Below are 21,554 nucleotides of genomic sequence, written 5' to 3' on the forward strand. Positions count from 1 at the left end.
TCTCCTAAAACACTGAATTGCCCATACCTGTATATAGGCCCCTTTCCTCCACCTGAGATTTTGTTATTAGCGGAGCATATTCACTTTGTGATAAACGCACCTTAGTATGAGTCATCCTCTCTCACCATTTCAGAAAACACATTTGGCTGCCAAAAGGTTAACTATGGCCAAAACTGACTTTTCTACTGTCCCATTTTTGCCTATAAAAAGTTAAACCTCCTCCCCAGTGCTATTCAGTATCAAATCATTATCACACTTTGAATGATAAAGTGTTTCTGGACTTAAGGCCAAGTTGGAGCAAACGATTATGAACTTGGGACGGAAAGAAATTCATCATTATCAGGGTCTGACACGTGGCTTATTTACCGCGTAATCATCACCGGAAACCTTGGAAAATGGCACCCATGTTGTATTGTTTACGTGGCACTGACCTTTCTGAAACACAAGCTCCAAGAGAATATGTAGTTATGCCAAAACTGATGCTTGTATCACAAAGCAAACAATCATTTGATCCAAAAATGGGCTGAATCTGCTCCACTAACACACACCGTCTCGGTCTAGCACACACCACAAAGGCTACACTAAAAGCAATGCAAAATGGCTAAATGGAAATGAGTCTTTTTAAAAATTAAATACAATCTGGCTACATAATATAAGAAGCGTTTTAGCACTTTTGACTAGAAATAAATGCAAACCAAAAAGCACCTGTCTGTTGTTATTCCCACCCGTGATACTTGGCTCAAACTGTGGATCCATGTTAAGTTGGAGACAGTTTTTAAATAATTCCTAAACATATTTATTATTTATTATTAGGTTATCTTGCACATTAGTCTTGACATAACCCAGTCCAGAGGTTCTTCTAGACTTCATCCGATTGCCTTGGTGGCTGCAGCGGACATTTTGTAAACAGTGAAGTGAAGACGGTTTTACAAATGAACCAGCTTTTGTCCGAATATCCCAAAAGTCCTCCGCTTCCCGAGAGAGCTTTCCCACGTCGGGCTCCAGTGAATGGTTTTCAAGAGGAGCTCAGGCCAGAGTCGGACTCGGCGCTGCCGGGCCGGGCCTTGGAGCCGCCGCACAGATTCATGGAGCAGGAGATGGAGTAACAGGAGCAGGAGGAGTTTTTCAGCTCCTCCGTGATCACCTCCCGGAGAGAGTGCTGCTCCTCCACCTGGAAGATGTCCGGCTGCTCTACTTGGTCCTCGCCAATTCTACACAAAGAAACATATACGAGCGGGATTAGAAAGATCAGAAAATATTACAAGCACGTCACATTAACATCTGCATGAGTTAAAATGACCGAAATTCACATTATCATTTTTTATTTAAAGCAGTGGTTCTAAATTGGTTTGGGACTCAAACTCAAGCTACAGCGTCCAGACAGGAAAGGTAAGAAAGGTAAGCTCTTTTATAGTATATTTATTTTTAAACACAATATTTCCAGTCATTCTAATGTTGCATTAAATATACTGCAATATTTTATTAAATATATACGACTAGCTTAACTCAAGTGTTTTGATGCATTTTTGAGACTTGAAATACTCTGTTAGCTTTGGTAAAAATCGTAAATTCATTTTAGTCAATCTGGGTGCATTATGGAATTTTTTTATGTGGAAAAAAAAGAAGTATATTGCATATTTGACCTTTTAGTGACTTTATGCTGCGTTCATGTGAACCGGGGAGCTTGTTTACCCAAAATGTGACTTGGGGATTTTGATCAGCTAATATAAACGGTCTTTTTATCACTGATTAGCGTTTAACTGAGCTAACCATTTAAAATAGGTGTTAGCGTCTCAAAAGCTAAACTTTGGTTTGTTGGTTATATAAAACATCATGTAAATTTTCTTTTTCCTAGCATTAATACCAGGCACTTCTCTCACAATTTTGTTACTCCGAGGACAACGACAGGTCGCACTAAACTTAAGAAAGAAGCTGTGTTTGATTAAAAAACTTCACATTAAATTATATATGAACAAATAAGCCGATTTCTACAGTCGGGTGTGGAAGTCGGAAAGCTTGTTTTGACTCCAGTTACCCAATTGTGCATGTGCATTTTCCAACTTTCCATCTTTCCATCACAGTGGCCTCTCTGATGCTCCAGGACCCATTGTTTTGTGGAGTTTCTGCACCTTTAAGTCCCTTTAAGTCTAGTGTTGGTATAGTTTTGCATCAAAAGAAAAAAAACTGCATTCCCAAAAGGTTTAAAAAAAATCATTTAGGTTCAGTCCACCTAGATGACTGCAAGTACAGATGACTGCTTTAGAAAACGTCAGCTCAGATGAAAAACTCCTGTACCCTGGAAATGGAAAAGCTACACAACCGCTCAATTCCAAATTAATAATGCAAATTCATTCAGTCATTTTAAATCATACACAGTGAAAATTTAGACATTTATTTGTTTGCACCTGTATCAAAACACTTTACAGATTGTGGTCAAGATGCAGAATGCGGTTAAAAATATTCACAGGCCAAAGTGGAAACAGCGAGGTTAAATGAAATCTGTGCACAAGAAGCGCGTTGTGAAGAGGAGCGGCTCTTTAGAAAAGCTGCTTGGGCGTTAAGCGTCACTAAATTCCATTACGCAGGTTAAAACTCGTTGCGTGAACCTCCCATGACCAGCTGAACACAAACACACACACACGGTGCTTCTGTTAGTCAGTGCAACGACCTGCTTTCTACGCGACGGACATGCTACAACCACGACCGAGCAAACTCCAACAGGTCATCGATGCTCGCACAGCCAGTAACAGAAAAACAAACATGAAACTAATTATATAGAGGGTTAAGAGAGTTGTCAGACCTCATTAAATAACGTCTATTCTATTGTGTAGCAGTCTGATACTAAAATCACACACATTTAATCAATATTACCCTACAACAGCCCTGCTCAACTGGTAGATATTGTATGTTTCTATAAATATCATCATTTCTAGACAATATTCCAAATATTGTCGCCACTCTGTCTCTAAAAGTAGCTCCAGGGCTCTAAAAAGTTGAGCACACCTGCCCTACAAGAAGCACATAAAAAATAGAAAGGTTTGTTTAGAAACGTTTGGCAAAAGAAAATGAAATTCCAATCCAATAAATATATTGTTCATGAGGACCAACTGCTGGAGCTGTTCAGGCGATGTCCTGTCTGCACTGGTCGTTGGTCGTGCTGTGGACACGATGACAATAGGCACACTGCTTCGGGTCACTCAACAGTGTCCTCGCTGTGAGTTCACCGATCAGTGGTCCAGTCAGCCCATGGTGAACAACATCCCAGCTGGAAACCTACAGCTCTGTGCTGCTGTGCTGTTCACCGGCTCATCGTTTAGCCAGATTTCAAAGGTACTACAAAAACATTTTATTTTTCCATATATTATCCGATGATAACAGATGTTTTAATTTGATAGTTCTTGGGGGCCTTCAATATTCAGGGACTGTCGGAGCAGTGCTTCTATAGGCATCAGGCAAAGCTCCTCATCCCTACGGTCAATTGGCAGTGGAAGTTGGAGCAGGATGACCTCATCAGGGAGGCTCTCTGTTACACTGGGTGGGGACATGCGGGCAGATTCACCTGGTTAATACATTTCATAAACATTTATCTGAAGTATTAATAAAAGTCAACTAATGTATAACTTGCATTCATGTAGGACATTCAGCCAAGTATGGCAGTTACACGATGATGAATCTAACGAGTAACAAAGTCATTGACATCCAGCTAGTCCAGGTAAAACATTACAATAAAAAAAAATGTAAATTGGGATAACTGTGCATTATGATAGAATTCTTTATTCTTATTTTTTGTCTTATTAGAGCAATAAGGTTGGAAACAGCGTGCGCATGGAGAAGGAGGGGTTTGTGCGGAGTCTGGCGATGCTGGAAGAGAGGGATGTCAATGTGGAGGCCATTGTGACGGACCGACACCGGCGTGCAAAAGTTTTTACGGGAGGAGAGAAAGGAAATCAATCACTACTTTGACCCATGGCACATGGGAAAGGGTATGCATTTCGGTAATGCTGTGTAATATTATGGTTATTGTGCATTTAGTAAATATATATTTTAATACCTAGGAATTGGGAAGAAAGTGGATGAGCTGGGAAAGAGAAAAAGCACCCAGGACGCTGGCCAGTGGACGAAAAGCCTGGTAAACCACCTCTATTGGTCAGCTTCTACGTCCTCCTCGGGACAAGAGGCTGTAGCCAAGTGGACTTCTGTGGCCAACCACATGCAGAATGTCCACACCCATGATAATGCCCTGTTCCCTCAGTGCCTCCATGGGCCTCTGGTTGGGGAAGGGTCAAGAGTGTGGCTCAAACCAAGCAAGTATAGCAAGCAATACTGGCCCTTTGGCCATTGTATTTTATGGACATTTAATAGATTTTAGGCTAGCATTGCCATTCTAAATGTCATTCTTTAAAATGCTTTACTCTGTAGGTACAGCAGCGTGTGAGAGACTCACAGACATTCTTTTGGCCCCACGCTTTGTCAAGGATGTGGAAAAAATTAGTCCGGTGTACCATACATCAACCCTTGAGGCTTTCCACAGTCTGATTATCAGATTCTCCCCAAAAAGTGTGGGCTTCTCCTTCAAAGGAATGTTCGATCGGTAATACCTAAGAAAGTATTTAAAATGTTTATGTTCTGTGTATATACATACTTTTTTCCCCATGTTGCAAGTTGCTGCATTGGATTACAATGAGAATGCAAATAGGTCTCACGCAACTACGGTAGAGGGTGTGCTTAGGTATGCAATTGTGTACCCAAAGTACAAACACGGAGACTACACTGTGAGAGCCCTGAAGACGAAACCTACCTCATGTATGTCACATTTACAAAATGAGTTCAACGCTTATAAGTCAGCGAGGACAAACGTTTTTTTCCTTGTTTACAGTCTATATCGACAAGCTGATGGCACTGCTCTTTGAAAATATGTTGGAGGATCCTCTCCTGTATCAGGAGCATTCAGAAAAAGTACCTGTGCCTGAACCACTCTGTGCCCATTGGACAACGTAATAGATTAAAATCAATGTTCCATGCAAGATTTAATTGTGGGCAGTGAAAAAAAAATGAAGCCTGTATATGTTCTGTCAGATATGTCACAGGAAGGTATATGCAGCACCACTTTCTGTTTCTAGAAGCTGAAAACTTACTGCATGTATAATTATTACAGTTGGTATTGTATAACATAACCAGTCAACTTTGTCTGTTCAATTTGTTTATTGCACACATCTATGTAGACCAAGTGAGAGCCACATGCAGCTCAACCTCAAGTGAAATATGAGCTGTCTGATGTAGTAAGTTTGTAGTAAGTTTTACCAAAGAAATTGTGCTGCAATGGGGAAATTGCACTGTTGTAAGAGCCAGAAGTACAGAATCAAGTAAGAAAACTGGTACAAAACAAGATCTATAATTTTCATTAATATTTCAATATTCAACTAAAAAAGCATACATATAAATACTTCATTATAGTCTTTACTCTACCGTGTCATCATTCAGTGGTAGTTTAGTGTATGTGTTACGTAGGTTAAACCTTTAAATCACTAAATTTAGTAATAGAAATTACTTCAGGCTGTTTACTTAGGGGGGCTAACTGGCTCTTTGGGTTCACAATGTTAAAGTCAAGCCTTTAGAGAAACATGACCTGGATGATTCTGTTTCACATCTTCAATGGCAAACCAAAAACAATTTCAAAAAGACAGTGTTCCTGCTCAATAATACAGGCCAACATATATTTATTTATGTGATATGTTTTGTGCACTTTGCTGTAAGAAAAATAATAAAAATCTTTGTAATACAAATAGCCACGTCTCTATATCACACACTCTGCTGAGGACACTGAGATACATCTCCCATGTTCACGTAGACCACAGCAAAAAGTCTACATCTAAAATAGATCGGTAAATTCTGAAAGCAGCCAGGACAGTTACGTCTGGTCCCTTAGCTTCGATGCTAACGTCGATCGAGCTCAATGCTAAGCTGCTAGCTTTGTAAATAACAGAGGAATAAATGACCCAGCGCCTCAGGTACAAGGCCGCTGTCTGCCACGATGCCCCCCCTGTGTAGAGAGAGCTGTAGAGCTGTCCCAGTGGAACATGTTGCTATTTAAGTTCGCTCGCTGGAACTCCATACTCCCATGCTCGGACTTTGTTTACGAGGAGCGCTGCAGGTGCAGCGTCGAAGTCAGAAGCCTCAAGCCTGTCAATCACAGACCCAGGCCCCTCCCACCCCTCACCCCTCCCGCGTGCCCCTTAGTCCTCCAGGCAACGCCCCCTTTCTGTTGAGATTTTCAAATCTGAGGCTCTGAGGCTGAGGCTCTGGAAGGAGGGGTTAGTAGCTCTTTAAAGGCTAATAATATCCTTCCCATATGGAGCTCTCTTCTCACGTAAGTCTCAGGGCGAGCTCATGTATTTCTCCTCTTCTCTCTCTTTCCCTCCCCATGAGCGGAGCGGGCGGCGCGTAGTGCAGTGACGCGAACTGGTAAACATTGTCCCGTTCACCCACCGTTTCTTACATTCCGTTAAAATTGAAAAAATGCAAATAATAAGCTCCACTTTACATTTGTATTAGCGTAATCTGAGCCTTGATATTGATGAGCAGGTGACGCTCTGTAAGTCGTCCTCCTCTGAGACTTTTACGCACAAGTTTATACACATTTTTGCTGCAAAATGTACCATGACTGTTCAGATCAGGTTTAGTTTAGCTCCATTTATCCTGCAATCTCACATTTTTACATAAACAACATGCAGCCTATATATATATAAACATTTATTTTAAAAAAAACAAAAAAAAACGCTTAATTCATGAAGGATAAAAATTGCTCATGACAGATTTTTTTTAACCCTGTCCTTCAAAATGAAGGAGAGAAATTATCCCGAGCGAAACCACTGCATTGACATCAACTTTTTCTTTCTTTTTTTACAGAAAAAGTTGCATAGTGCAGCTTTAATCTTTTAAATACTAAGCTGTGATGCCTTGTGGGTCCTGAGACACCAACAATGAAAGTTACTATAATTGTCCCAGCTCAAATTAATGATAAAATTGACTAATTTTACAAAAAGAAAAAGCCTTTTATGAACTATACTGAGCATCCTTCTGTTTTATGGTGCTAGAAAATTAATATTGTAGTACCAGTACTGGAAAAAGTTGTTGTTCAAGTGCTGGTATTGCACCATTACTGATTTCAACACAGCATAATAGAAGGTTCTGAATACTTTCTAAACCCACTGTATAGCACGAAACCATTTATAGGTTTAAGTTTGTGTGTTTAAGGTGGAACTGAAGAACAGCTTTTGTGAATATGCAAACCATGGCCAACAAAGAAAAGAAATAGTCACATGCAAACCATCCAGTATTTCCACAAGATCAGAAGAACACACTGTGCACAAATCATCTTTTGTATCATAGCCAAACCACAAAAAAATATCAGCCTTAAAATGATGGACAGGGCAGTTGACCAACCAGCTTTGGGAAAACAATCAGTTCCACCAATAGGAGATGTGTTTTGGAGACTTTCTATGGCAACAGGTCAACAGTCTTGCATCATTACACGGGAACAAGTTTGCTCCGGCTGCTGCAGGGTTTTAGTTTCGACGTTCAGGCAATAATAAACTAAAAGGGCGTTGTCCATTCGAAAAAACGGCTCGGGGCTCGATCGTGATCAGCAAAAACATAAGATGCACAGTCAACAATCAGGGGGACATTACGGGAGTCTGGAGAATCACTATAGGCCGCCAAGCAATCGCACATTCTGCAATGAAAAGATACAGCCTGGGTAAAAGTCATGACTGCAGCAACAAGGCGGCAACACATGAGGGTGGAGTTCAACGTCTCAAGTCTAGACCTCGGGGAATGCAAGAAACTGGTGCAAGTGTGACAGGCGGCTGAATGGGAAGTGAAACAGCTGAAGAAAGTGCTGAGCAATGAACTAATGAGAGCAGGGTTTACACCGGCACAAGGACATCCACTTTCAAGCACGGATTCAAAGGACAAGTGTAGTTCAAATGTTTATTTACAACATCTCCATTTGATAGCAGCTGCAGAACTGGAGTTAAAAGATGTAAAATCCCTGTTGCAGTCTATTGCTCCGTCCACACCAAACTCGATTTGGGCGTCAAAAACGCGCGTCACGCCCGTTGTTGGACGCCTGTGCTTATTGAAGTCAGACGCTCGTCACCAAGCGTCAAGACGCTCTCGACGCGCGTCAAGAGAAGAGCGTCGTCGTGGAGCGCGTTGGGAGCAGCATCTCTGTTGCCGTTGTCAGTTATCAGTTATCAACATGGATGACATAGAGAGAGTGGCTTGGCTTTTATTGCTTCATAAAGCCAGACAACGTCGTCTACGGGCTCGTCGGCGCCGTGTCTGGATTCATGAGATCGTCCGAAGGCGTTCTCAGTTTGGCGAGTTTCACCATTTGCTCCAGGAGCTGCGCTCGGACGAGAGTCGCTTTCAACGGTACTTCCGCCGCTTTTAATCCTGGGTGTTTAGATAAAGAAGCACTGATGTGTCTTTCTAAAAGTCCCAGAGCGGCTGTAGCTCCGGTTCACAAAGAAGCTAAACCTCCGTGACTTGTGACTTGTTGACATCTGTGGGGCTGGCGTAGAATCTGCCCCGGTAGCTCAGCAACAACGTACGTCACTATGGGGAGAAAGCTCCTGATTGGTCGACGCTCGCGAATTTCGCCAAAAAGCATTTCCCAACTCGAGCGTCGGCCGCGCTCGACGCCCTGGAGGCGCGTCAAACGCTCACCAAGCGCGAAAAACCTCAAAACGCGCCGCAGAGGAGGCGCGTGACGCGCTGCGGGACATCTTGACGCCCCCCGGAGGCGCGTCCTCCATGTATTTTAAATGTAAACCTGACGCTTTGGAGGCGCCAAATCGAGTTTGGTGTGGACGGAGCATATTTGTTGCTTTCAATGGCACTTAATTTGATCAAAGTTTTAAAATACTGCTCAGAGGCCATGGACACTGACAAGAGGACTGATATAAAGAGGTGTCTGTTCTGTCTGATGATCATTTATGTAACACAGTCCTGGTCAAACTCTGAACAGTGAATAATCACTGCTCTCATCAGCGGCGCCGACTGATTAACTTGATTGTGGACGATTATTACATAAGCAGAAACAGTTGAGTCGGAGGTTGGGAAGTTCCCAGAGGTCTGGAGTGTGGTTACTATTATGACTGACATGATACAGGCTGAGATTAGTCAAGATTTCCTTTATTTAATCTCAATTCAGCTTGGTTTGTTTGGTCTTTATTGAAAAGTTTGATATTTACATGCGTTTGTTGCCTGAAATGAGCATTTTTTCGCTTGCGGCAGTGTATCTTCTCTCAAAAGGGAATGCAGCAGTCAATATATTTTTTCATTATGCGCTAGACAGCAAGCATCAGTTGGATAACCAATCGAAACAATTTGTAGGATGTGAAAACGTTTTTGTGAGAATTGTGTTCTGAAACTAATCACCGTGAAGAGGGCTAGAGCTGGGGCAAAATATCTCTTCACATCTTTGTTGTAATACATGTATCAGAGGCCATGTTTCTAACTGCATTTGATCCTCAACTCAGTTCAAGAACAAAAAAATGATACAAATGATTTAGACTTACAGTTAATATTGCTGACACCGATTTTAGTGTTGATTGGTTTAAACCAGAGGTGGCCAAAGGGCGGCCCGGAGGCCAAATGCAGCCCTCAGACCATTTTTTGATGGCCCTCAGACTTCTTGATGAATTGGCACTCATCACCAGAGGCAATACATTTTATTGTGGGAAAAGCTGGTTTTAAAGGGTTCAAGCTTAAATATAAGGTGGTTAAGTTAAGTTAAAACTCTGCTAAAAGCACTGATCTATGGCCGTCCACATCATATACACTTTTCAAAATGTTTTACTCAATGTCTGACCCATTTCTATTTAATTTATAAGCTTTGGAAACTCCACAAGTGCTTTCTAGTCAGTTCATTCAGGATAAAGTATACCAGTGTGCAACAATGACATCTATTACAATACCTACTGTATCCTCTGTGTCAGGATATGTATTTCAAAAGGACAAAAGCGTATCATCCCAGCCCTATCAAACACACCCTCATATTGTGCAGCCCTACGGTTTGACATCATGACGGTCCACCTGACGCCTCAACAGTGACATGAGCCGTTCAAGGAAGTGGTCCAAATGTCACATGACCAAATGCACTCCTCTCATCAGGAGTTTGTCACACTGTTCACACATGAGCCTCCTCCAAGCCTCACTTTGCCTGTATGTGGTCCAGAGTCATGTGTACATTCCACAAATTCTCTAGTAGCGATTAGAGTCCTGTTCAACATTCAAAGACCGACTCCAGCCCCGTAGGAGAGAGAACGTGAGACACATTTAACTTCCTGAAAACAATCCCAGTAATCCATGCGCCTCACCTGTCGTATATGACCCCGTCGATGCCCTTCTCTCGAAGCTTCCGTCTGTTTTTGTGGTCATTGTTGTCCTCTCCCCAGCTGAACACCACCAAGCCCTTGGACTGGGCATCCTCGATGTAATTCAAGTGATTCAGCAGTTCTTCTGTGTGGGCGCTGATCCCCTAAAGAAGCAACAATCAGATAAAATGCCATCAATGTACATACAGTGTGGAGGAAGAAGAAGAAGAAGAAGAAGAAGAAGAAGAAGAAGAAGAAGAAGAAGAAGAAGAAGAAGAAGAAGAAGAAGAAGGAGAAGGAGGAGGAGGAGGAGGAGGAGGAGGAGGAGGAGGAGGAGGAGGAGGAGGAGGAGGAGGAGGAGGAGGAGGAGGAGGAGGAGGAGGAGGAGGAGGAGGAGGAGGAGGAGAAGAAGAAGAAGAAGAAGAAGAAGAAGAAGAAGAAGAAGAAGAAGAAGAAGAAGAAGAAGAAGAAGAAGAAGAAGAAGAAGAAGAAGAAGAAGAAGAAGAAGAAGAAGAAGAAGAAGAAGAAGAAGAAGAAGAAGAAGAAGAAGAAGAAGAAGAAGAAGAAGAAGAAGAAGAAGAAGAAGAAGAAGAAGAAGAAGAAGAAGAAGAAGAAGAAGAAGAAGAAGAAGAAGAAGAAGAAGAAGAAGAAGAAGAGTCTCTCAAAGCTCACCAGAATGTTCTCGCTCTGGGCGAAGCTGACGGCGATCTGCGTGGTCTGGCAGCGGAGGTCCATCATCTCTGGATACCGCACACAGATGCCCTGAGTCAGGAACAGGATGGGGTACTTGTTTTGCTTGTTACGAACCCTGAGGGGACAAAAACACGTCATATCTTTGATTGTACATTTATGGTTTAAAAATACGCAGGTTTGCTGGGTTTATGCAAAAATGGCTTTTTATTGCCATTTTAGAGATACAAGTTCAGATATACATAGAGACAAGTAGATAAGTACAAGTACAAAGATCTTCCTCCACACTTACATGGTGCAAATGTCTGGGTCAAAGGAAGAGAAGACGATGCGCCTGTTCCCTCCTTTCTGCAGCACACACGACAGAATGATGTCCAGGAATGTGTTCATGTTGAAGTAGGTCGAGAGGTTGGCGTCCCACGATCCATCCTGTCGCAAAGAAAACAAAAGATTTGGCAAATACCTTGATAATGAAGAGGACTTTTTGTTTTGGGGATGAGAGCACCGACCTTCATTTGGCAGATCCATTTGAGTTCGATGTTGAATCCCACATTTTCGGGGATGGCTTGGAATATCTACAATGACAAAATGATTTTTACAGTACAAGTCCCATTAGTGTCATAAAACTGAGATGTAGGGAAGCTAAAATGATTAAGTTTTATAGCAGCAATAGGTTGTGTGAGCTGGGCATTGCCACTAACTGTGACCTATTAGTTTAAATATTTCTTCAAAGGGTTTACCTGTGACAGTGAAGGGAACGGCTGGTGCTCGTCAACGTCATCCTCGTCTTCCAGTTCTGAAAAAAGCAACAACAAAACTGTTTACATGACCCGCAGCCTTAAAGGAAGCAGGCAATGAGCAAACATCCTTTACAGCCTAAACAACAGCTGACAGGTTGTGCATACCTCTGTGGTCAGTTCCGTTCATGGCAGCGACATGGGCCAGCTGTGCAAATAATAAAGACGCTTTTACTAAAATATTATTATTAGAGAACCAGCATTTCCATTTTAATTATTAAAACAGCAAACCTTTAGGAGCTGGAGCTGGTCGAATGTTAGGTCTTTCACAGGAACCTCGATGAGCTCCAGGGTCTTGTCATTTTTCTATCAATACAAGCACAAAAATTAGAACTAACTTAATTAATGTTTCAACCAATTTCTAACACTATTTTAGGAGGGATCAGACCTATGTGATCACAGGTAAAATGTGTTCTTTGTTCTTGTTTGTTTGGGGGGAAAATCAACCATAAAAAACATGTTAAATATTGAAGCATAAATCCAACCATCTCTAATGAAAATGTATAGTCTAAAACTGAGAGTATATAGAGCTCAACAGATCATCATCAGATCATGTGCTGGGGTCCGGAAGTAAAAAATCCCATTCTTATTTTGCGTTCTTTTCAATAAATTCCAAATATTAAAAGGTGCATTATGCAACTTTTAATTAAAAAACAATGATATTTGTGTGTAGTGAACCTTGAAGTGCACCAGCGGCTGTAAGAGTGGTCAGCATGGCTCCTTTACTTTCCATCATGGTGGACTCTACAACACTCCAGTCCCGGGCTAATTGTTTTGAAGGTTTTCTGGTGTGAGGCTCCGTCAGCAGCTAAAACCTTTCAAACAATTGATACTAAAGCGTCCAAGAGATCACTGTGATGGATCTCTCGGACCACTCACAATGCACCTTCAAGAGTTCAAAAGCACAACACTGGCTAATCAGTTATGTGCAAACTGATGGATATAAAACACACACTTTTAAGAACATAGCTGATAAGCCGGCGTTGTGTTTTTAAACTCTTAAAATTTGAATTAAAATAAATAAAAAATCCATGCTAAAAACGCCCGGATTCCGGCTTGTGACCGAAAGTGGTGAGACTGTTGAGCTCTATTATTTAAAGAAGCCAAAGTACCACATTTTGAGAACCACTGACTGATGTGTCCATCCAAATTGCAATTTTTATTTGATTGTGGTTAGTGTTGTAAACCCTAACTGTTTTACCTGTTGTATCGTGGATGGCCATAAATACTAGGGTTGTGCCGATGGACGATATCATCGTCCATCGTGATGGATGAGCAACATCACGATGGAGAGCCACCATCGTGATGCCACGCCCCCTCCTGTCAGAAACAGGCACTGATCTTCTGTAGGCCTTGTAAACCTTCAAACTTTGCAGGAATTCCACTGTAAATTCAATCATGAATATAACTAATATGCGCGCTAGTTTCAGTGGCCTGCCAGAAACCATGATGTGTTAGCCGTAATTATTAAAGTAAAGACGCAGCGCTGCTCTATTTCTGACGCGCGGGGCTCTCTCTCTTTCTCTCTACAGCTCAAAGTTTAACAGCGCGTGGTTTTGCTTTGCTTTGCTGCGTACGGAAACTCAAACCGTTTTAAAATGACGAGATGGCTCTCACATCGGAGCTAGCTGAGCGAGCATGGGTTTAGATTATTCTCACGAAGGACCGAGAGGAGAGAGAGGAGAGAAAGAGGCGCGGTGCAGTAGGTACGAAGATACGAGCTCACGGACCGGGCGGCGCGTGGAGCAGCTTCAAAAACGTAAGCTACGACGCAAACGTGTACATATTGTCCCGTTCACCCACTGCTTCGTAAACATTACGTTAAAATTGAGCAAATGCAAATAATAAGCTCCGATTTACAATCGAGCCTTGGTATTGAGGAGTTGACGCTCTGAATAATTCGTTCTCCTCTCAGACTTTACGCACGAGTTTTAACACATCTCTGTTGCAAAAGTCGTGTTCCATGACTGTGTTCAGATCATGTTTAGTCTAGATCCATTTATCCTGCAATCTCACATTTTCCTAACATACAGAGTAATATGCAGCTTCTATATAGGCTATGTAAATGTCTTTAAAAAATGCTTATAATGAGAAATGGACGATATCATCGTCCATCACAATGGTTCACTGTAAACATCGTCAACGGCCAATTAAGGGGACATCGACCAACCCTAATAAATGCCCTTCAAATAAATAATAAGCATAAAATTAACATGCAAAATGAGAAACCGACCTTCTTCTTGGTGGCGATGCAGCACGTCAGATCATGGTACACAATGGGGACGGCATCTTTGGAAAGGTGAACATCAAACTCCACATATGCAGCACCCTAACAATTAACAATTAACAATTAGATTAGAAGTCGAGGGTAAGGGCAGGGGTGCATTATTGTGTGAGGAGCTTACGTGTTTGGCCGCGCTTTTGAATGACGCGATTGTGTTTTCTCTGATTCTGTGGTGCCTGGAAACAAAGAGACAGGCACAAGGCCTTGTTTAAGTATTTGCCACAGAGAGGTCGGATTCAGTGGAGAGAACATACTGTATGTGAAATGGGGTTCATGAAGTAGCTTAGTTACTTTCTATGGCTCCAAAGCGAACATAGTTTAATATTGATATGGCAAAATTTGCCTCTTATTGTAGATGTGGTTCATAGTTATCCACATGAAACAAAAACTCTCACAATGTTTAACATCTTTTCTCATCTTCAAGTGTTGTTTATGTTGTAAGTAAGTAATAGAGCATCTGTGTATGACTGTATTTTCCGGACTGTTAGTTGCCCTTTTTTTCATAATTTGGTTTGGGGTGCGACTTATACTCAGGTGCGACTTATATATTAAAATATATAATCACACTGACAGCCGTACTAGTATCTCCTGTACCAATGCAGATTTTTAAGAAATTATAATCGAGCAGCAGAAAGAAGGATTGGAGTAAGCGAGACACTTGGGAGGGACTGGCGAAAAGCGGAGGTTACTCTTACGAAAACAAAAAAAGCTTATCACTAGCTAGAAAGCCACAGCTAGAGGAATGAGTTCACAAATGGCTGCTTGAACAACATGCAGCCGGGAGAGGCTTGTCAACGGTGAAGTTACGCCTCAATGCCCAGCGAGTTGCGACTTATACTGTATATGTTTTTTTCTTCATTTTGCATTTTTTGGCTAGTGCAACTTATACCCCTTACCGACTTATAGTCCAGAAAATACAGTAACTTTCTAAATCTGGCTTTTTTCCACCATTCATTTTCTTTCCATCATTTTAAAACTTCTCTCTCACTTGTCTGCATGGGTGCTCCCTGCTCCTCTGTGGCCCACATCCAGGGTGCTTCTTTTCTTCCAGTATTTCGTAAATGAAGAGCTCATGTCGCACTGAAATCCGCGAATGGGCCGGATGACCAAAAAGTCCACTGTGAACAGACGGAATTAAATTTAGTTTACAAACACAAAGTCACAGTCACAGCGGCCTCTGTAAATACTGACATTCCTGAGAAAAAAAATCAATGAGATTAAGTTAAATGAGCAAAATGACAATGATAGTGCAGTGGGTTCTTGCATAAAAAAGATAGACTAAAAGGTTTGTCTGAAAATGCCTGGTGTCTTCCCTAACCTTCTCCCCTATGTGTTTTCAAGGTCGCTGATATTCCTGTACTTCACATAAATCTTGTGGCGTTGAAACCTCACCTCGGACTCGGCCGATGGTCTGTCTCGAGTTTCGTCCCATGATGGGGAGGGTGACGACTCCGATGTCTTTTCCGCTTTCCTGAAACGAGGACGAGAGGAGGCAGGCCGTCCCCACGTATCCTGGGAGGGCGTCGCCTTGCACCACGTGCTCGCTGAGGTCCTCCTCGAAGAACTCCAGGGTGAGCTCCAGGTTGTCCGGGTCCATGGTGTGGATGCTGTACTCGGTCCAGCGTGACGGCTCCAGGGCGTAGCCGCATTCGGGCTGAGAGTGGCGGGACCTGTAGTCGCCGGCGGTGATCATGCTCATGCTCAGGGTGGTCGGCATTTTGTGATACGAGGGGGCGCTGTGCTCGTCCTCCGCCTCATCGTCCTCCTCCTCCTCCTCCTCCTCCTCCTCAAAGCCCTCCAGAGTCAGCTTAATCCTGAGAGAAAACAGTACATTTTAATTGTGCATCATTATCAATGGAGAAAAAAATCTTCAACACTATAAGGAAAGACACTGGTGAATTTAGAGATATTAATTTGACACTTTTTCTGTAGATTATCAACCTAATGAGAAAAATGATGTATTGCAAGTTTTCTTTCATTTAAAGTTTTCATAAAATAAGGCATTTTGTGGGGAAAACATTGCCAAAATTGCCCTTTTATATCACAGCTACCAGGTTTAAATGTATGGTTTTATTTTGTCAATATATTAGTGACTCAGAAGGGATTTACATCTTGTTTAGTTTGTGAATGACCTATGTATTAGTGAAATAATTCAAATTTCCGGATTTTTTGGGGTTCAAAACTCAATAAATGAGGCAGGAATTACATTTTTCTGAGTAACCTTCAAAATACTGGTTAAATACAAGTCAGAAGAAGATTTCGTGTCTGTAGATGCTCCTGAAGAGAAAATTTGGTTTCAACAATGTGTGAAAATGCATCTTGAGAAAATGGCCTTTACAATTTCCCATAGAGAAAACCCCTTATTGTGAAGATTAGGTTAATTATTTGTTTTAAGGTCAAATGTATATGTTAAAAGAGCAAACTGGCCCAAACCCTGGAGAAAGAATGTAGTTTTACCAGCAGTGTCTCCCCTTTTGATGCTGCTGGTCTCTTTAAGTGAATATTGTATACTGGACTCAAATTCCCCAGGTGTAACAGATACAGTAGCAGAAGTGGGCCATAGCGATCCATCTCATGTCGCTTTCAAGTCTAACTTTCGCTGCGCGGTGTTGGGTTCGGTCCCTGGTCTTTTACCTGAAACGGGACCTCTTGAATTTCTTCTTGGTGATGGAGACGGGAGGGTTCTTCGAATAGTGCAGACGCAGACGGATCTCCGTCTGGCACGTCAGCCACCCGGAGTCAACACAAGACACGCCATCTGGGGAAACACGCAGGAGGCATTTAGTGATGAGGTACATTTCAGCCAAAAATACAGCTGATTATATTAACCATTATGTTGGTACTTTCGAGGAATTTGTACAGTGAAAATTAAATGCTTTGTACTGAAACCCTGTAACATGACTTGACAGGTTAATAAAACTGTAACACTGCAATTTAAACTTCTGACATCCCTGAGCACAGACAGGAAGCATTTCATGACAAACTACAGGGATTAGCCACGCTCTTTGTCCATAGTGAATGCTGAGCAGACAATCGCAGCTGTGACAAAAGCCTGGAAGGGAGGCAACCCCTATGGACCACAATGAGCGGCCTCAAATTTGTATGTGCAGTGTTAAAATGACAGGGCAGATTTGAGATAACAGAAGAGAACTTACTGTGTATTCCAAACTGGCCGTCGTCAATGTTCCGGTGGGCAGCTGAAATTCAAGGAAACGGTTTAATAAGGGAAAAGCACATTCATAAGACACATCGAGACCAGATCTAAAACTGTACAAGCGTTCCAAAAGCAAAGCAATTTCAGAGCTGCACAACCAGAAAAAAAAAAAAAAAAGTCTACGCATTTCTCCCAATCACTTTCTATAGAGATTTTTATAAAGCTATGGGGGGAAAAAACTTTGTTTATAAACTGTGTCAACAACAAATGTATTGTGCAGCCCGAATGTAGGACATGTTTTGTCATTTTGCCTCATGATTGAAATCAAAGATACAACATTCTGAATTTTGTTATGCTATACATGGGAGAAGTATTTGCTTTGTGAAAATCCTAAATACAGGCAAGCCATCTGCAACCTCAGAACAAATAACACCCAGATACCCAAGTTCATTTGTTGGTATAAAGGACTGGGAAGATATGTATACAAGAAAATGTAATTAATGTGTCAGTAATTGTTTTGGCAATGAACTACACGTCTTATTAGAGTGTGCAAAGAAAGGGAAATTGTTTTTTACAGAGAAATGTTTCAGTCGACTTGTGCCCTAAGTATCATTTCACTACCATTATTAGGTAACAAAAAAGGAAATCCCTGTTTTCCTATTTTCACCAAACACTCACATAAACATAAAGCAGTATAAAGCAGGAGAGAGACAAAAAGGAGTAAAAGGAAGAGTATTTACTGGAAAATGCAACGATTTAAAGAATTGTCGCAGCAGCATTATTCAGAACTGGCTAGGATAGGCAGGCAGCAGGCACTAGCAACACACCTTCAAATGACATTGCAGTGAATGCACTGTATGCAAACATATCCACTGACCTAAGTTATCAGTGGGTTAAGCTAATGTTTATCTGTTTTTAGTAGGACATGCCTGGCCAAAAACAGGTTGGACCCAAGCCTAACAACAACAACAATCCTAAAAATACACAACAGTGAAATTCAGGAATTAAGGAAGAAGTGCATGTTTTTGTTTTTGTTTTGATTGTTAGCATTTTATTGTAAATGTCAAACTGACTAAAAAAGGTTAGTCAAAGAGCTGGTAGCTACATTTGCGAGTGTGTCCCATTTCTGCTGACTTGCCCCCACGAAGCTGTAAATCTACCCACAGAGAGTGAGCGAGGGCAATAGGAAACATCCTGCCTCTTTCCTTGAAGGCAAGTCATCAGAAATGAGGTATAATCTTAGGTGGAAACCCCAGCACTGAATGATTTTTTTCACTAATGGCCGTGTTTTGGACAAGTGTTCCGACTTATGTTTTAAACAGAGATTTGCTTCACAGTGCTTTTTAAAAATTAGCATTAACACTGATATTTTTACTGCAGAATATCAAAGAGCTCGGGATTGTGACGTCAAAAAAGCGCCAAATATTCTGATAAAAGTTGTATAATCCATATTATAAACAAATGGAGATAGCAGAGTTCTCTTCAGAGGTCTACAAACCCACGTAACATCATTATAATTCAATTGACTTTGTGCATAACTTCATATCAACGCTGCCCAAGACATCACTTCCTGTTTCAGTCCAGCACGCCAAAATAAAAGCACACAGCTCGTCTCATTGATTAGTTCAGCAGGTACTTGCAAAATTACAAGAATATAATTAAATACACACATCTAAAGTGTTTTGTCTGATAATAGTTAGGCAGACAGAATGAACTGCTGCACTAATGAATAAGACGGTGCTTTTATTTTGGTGTGCTGGATCGAAACAGGAAGCCACTTCTTGGGCGGCCTTGTTATGATTTGTTATGAGTTACCACCAGAGTCAATTAATTTAGCAGCCTTATTAAGAGGTCGGGGTCACAAAGGGGCAGGAGGTTAACACATTTTTTCCAAACCCAACCCCACGTGCATCGATCAGAGTCAGTTGTTCTATACCTGTGGGGCTCATGGTGCGTGGGTGGTGATGGGTCTCCCACATATTGACTATCACCTGACAGGGACCACCTGCACTCTGCAAGGCCAATGTTTAGTACAGCGTTAAGGTTTCTCAAATCAGAATACATTTTTATAGCTTGTTTGATGGTTCCCAATGCATCTTTTGGTCTACAGAGTGAAGGGAATGAAGGAATTAGTGCTGGTATAGTCACCAATCCCCAGCTAGGGCACTCGGGCCGCCTTGGGTTGAAATCTGAAAAGTGGATGTGTTAGTCAAGGAGAAGTGACTGCTTACATTGCATTTTAGTTGCACATTTGGAGAAGAATGAAGGAAACACAGAATTGAAAGTAAATGCGTGCAAGTATAGCCCTTCTCCAGTACAAAATAGAGAAAAGAACCAACTCACTACCTGGACACACCACATTTTTTTCCCAATAACAACACACAAAGACAAGGTTTGTTATGAACGAGTAAGTACAGCTTAACGCAGACACAGAATATCAATAGCGCTTGCCGACTTTGTTACAGCCAAGCCTTGAAATATTTATAGACACTTGCCATTTTGTGGTCTCTTTCTACAGTGCAAACATGACATGGTGTGTGCGCCCTATCATAGACAGGGCCAACTAAGCATGTGCAAGTACATTACAGTACTGAGAGGAGAGAATAAAAAACAAGTTTATAAAACAGAAAAGCAAAAGCAGTTTTATTTGACACTAGGGTCTGATTAAATTAACCTTCAAAGTTACACTAGTAGTAACACAAGTAGACACGATGAACATTACTAAGCCAATGTTTTTAACTTGTTTCACTGGAAAAAGAACCGTCTTAAATGAGATAAATTAATTGCTTGAATTAAGGCTTTTAAATTGAATTTGAGTCAATTTGAAGTAATCTAAGATAAGATAATAGCTCTAATGCCAATGGAACAAGCCTAAATCCCACCTGAAATCAGACAAATTCTCTTTTACATTTTAAATATTTATATTTTTTGAAATGATGCAAAATAATCGGAATTAAGAAAAAAAAGATTGCTTGTTCTATTGGCAAAAAGAGGTTTTATCTTATCCAAGACTAGACAAAATCTAATCAAACGTATAGATTCTTATTTCAAGTAGATTTATGTCATTTCTTCTTTGAGATGTTCAAATGATGATCTTTTTCCAGTGTTCAGTTGCAGAGCAAATAAAGGGCACGTTTTTATCAGCCTAAATCGATCTTGTAACAACTACTAGGTTGTAAAATGGAGAACAGCAAAATTGTTTTGCTTACCTTTGACTCCAGAAAGAAGCCTTTAAAATATCTATACTCGACAAATGCTCCTTTCGGCACATAAACTGTTGCAGTCCAGGTACCACTGATTTAGGAAATGCACAGTTAGTTGTTGCCAACACTGAGATTGCATGGTTTTGTGTTTAAAGGCATAATAGCGAGCAAAAATGTGGGTAAGTACTTACACATCATCGCCTGAAGGGTTGAGCATGACAGCTTTTTGGTGGTTCCAGCTGCCCAAGGCATCACAGCTTCCAACAACGGCAATAACCTCACCTTGGAAAAAGCACCGATACACCACAGGTCAAATGAATGATGATAAAAAAAATCATTTTTATTTTGTTCATTTACTCAGCTTAAATTTGTACTCGAATCTAATACAGAAATGAAGTGTCTCCATACCTGCTGAAGTATCTCCTCTCACTGCGAAAGTCACCTGAGAGATCTCCATGGTTTAAAAAGGCACTGGTGGATTGGCAACAATGACAATCTGTAAAATAGAAAAGTCTTACTAAGGAAACTCCACCCCCACCTTTGGCAGTCTGACAATAGAATCCTAGAGTATGACATGAACTTTGACTGTGGAACAGGTTCTTTAAAAATAACTACTGCAGCCATATATATGCTGCATGTGGTTTCCTTTACAGGCGCATTGAGTTGCCTAGTGTACGAAATGCGCGGAATAAATAAAGTTGCCTTGCCTTGCCTTACAACTCAAAATCTGATACTGCAAAGCGATATCACAGCCTGTTTGAAAAGGATACCTGACTGGAAATGTATTATTGAGCGATCATGGAGAGAGAATTGTATATGTTAACCCCACAAAACACATTTTTGCTGTAAATTTTAAATTATGGAGACAACAACAGAAAAGTGTCAGACATAAAAAAAAACATACTTTGAAACAGAAAAGGCCATGTTGCACATTGATGTTGTTGTTTTGGACTTGCCTTCAGGCATACACTTGTCTGTGTTACTGGTGAGTGTAGACATGCCGGTTTAACAAGGTTAAGCACGGACTTAGTCCTGTTTTTGTGA

General features: G+C 41.3%; 1 protein-coding gene across 2 annotated transcripts; it reads right to left on the reverse strand.

The window, feature by feature from the left end:
• Positions 1-687: 687 nt before the first annotated feature.
• On the reverse strand, positions 688-21,050 carry gpcpd1 (glycerophosphocholine phosphodiesterase 1). Of its 2 annotated transcripts, XM_079572717.1 has the most exons (18): positions 20,919-21,050; positions 20,702-20,792; positions 20,517-20,601; positions 19,244-19,319; positions 17,309-17,350; positions 16,788-16,911; positions 15,546-15,967; positions 15,142-15,271; positions 14,275-14,329; positions 14,103-14,198; positions 12,101-12,175; positions 11,978-12,017; positions 11,813-11,868; positions 11,582-11,647; positions 11,365-11,501; positions 11,055-11,190; positions 10,386-10,546; positions 688-1,211 (listed from the first exon to the last, which is right to left on the reverse strand). In XM_079572717.1, the coding sequence occupies exons 1-18, from the start codon at positions 20,965-20,967 to the stop codon at positions 1,016-1,018; spliced, it is 2,037 nt and encodes a 678-aa protein (XP_079428843.1). In that variant the 5' UTR covers positions 20,968-21,050; the 3' UTR covers positions 688-1,015. The 2 variants fall into 2 exon arrangements, with proteins under 2 accessions (XP_079428843.1, XP_079428844.1); XM_079572718.1 differs by lacking the exons at positions 20,517-20,601; positions 20,919-21,050 and having other exon boundaries at positions 20,702-20,794.
• Between the last annotated feature and the right edge of the window lie 504 nt (positions 21,051-21,554).

Source organism: Gobius niger (genome assembly GCF_951799975.1).
Source record: "Gobius niger genome assembly, chromosome: 15".
In the NCBI taxonomy this organism is placed as follows: Eukaryota; Metazoa; Chordata; class Actinopteri; order Gobiiformes; family Gobiidae; genus Gobius; species Gobius niger.

Coding starts and splice junctions, on each gene's coding strand:
- gpcpd1 (XM_079572717.1), bottom strand. CDS start 20,967: ATGGAGATCTCTCAGGTGACTTTCGCAGTGAGAGGAGATACTTCAGCA. Junction 15,968..16,787: donor TTCAAGAGGTCCCGTTTCAG/GTAAAAGACCAG, acceptor GTTTTCTCTCAG/GATTAAGCTGACTCTGGAGG. Junction 11,869..11,977: donor GAACGGAACTGACCACAGAG/GTATGCACAACC, acceptor TGCTTTTTTCAG/AACTGGAAGACGAGGATGAC.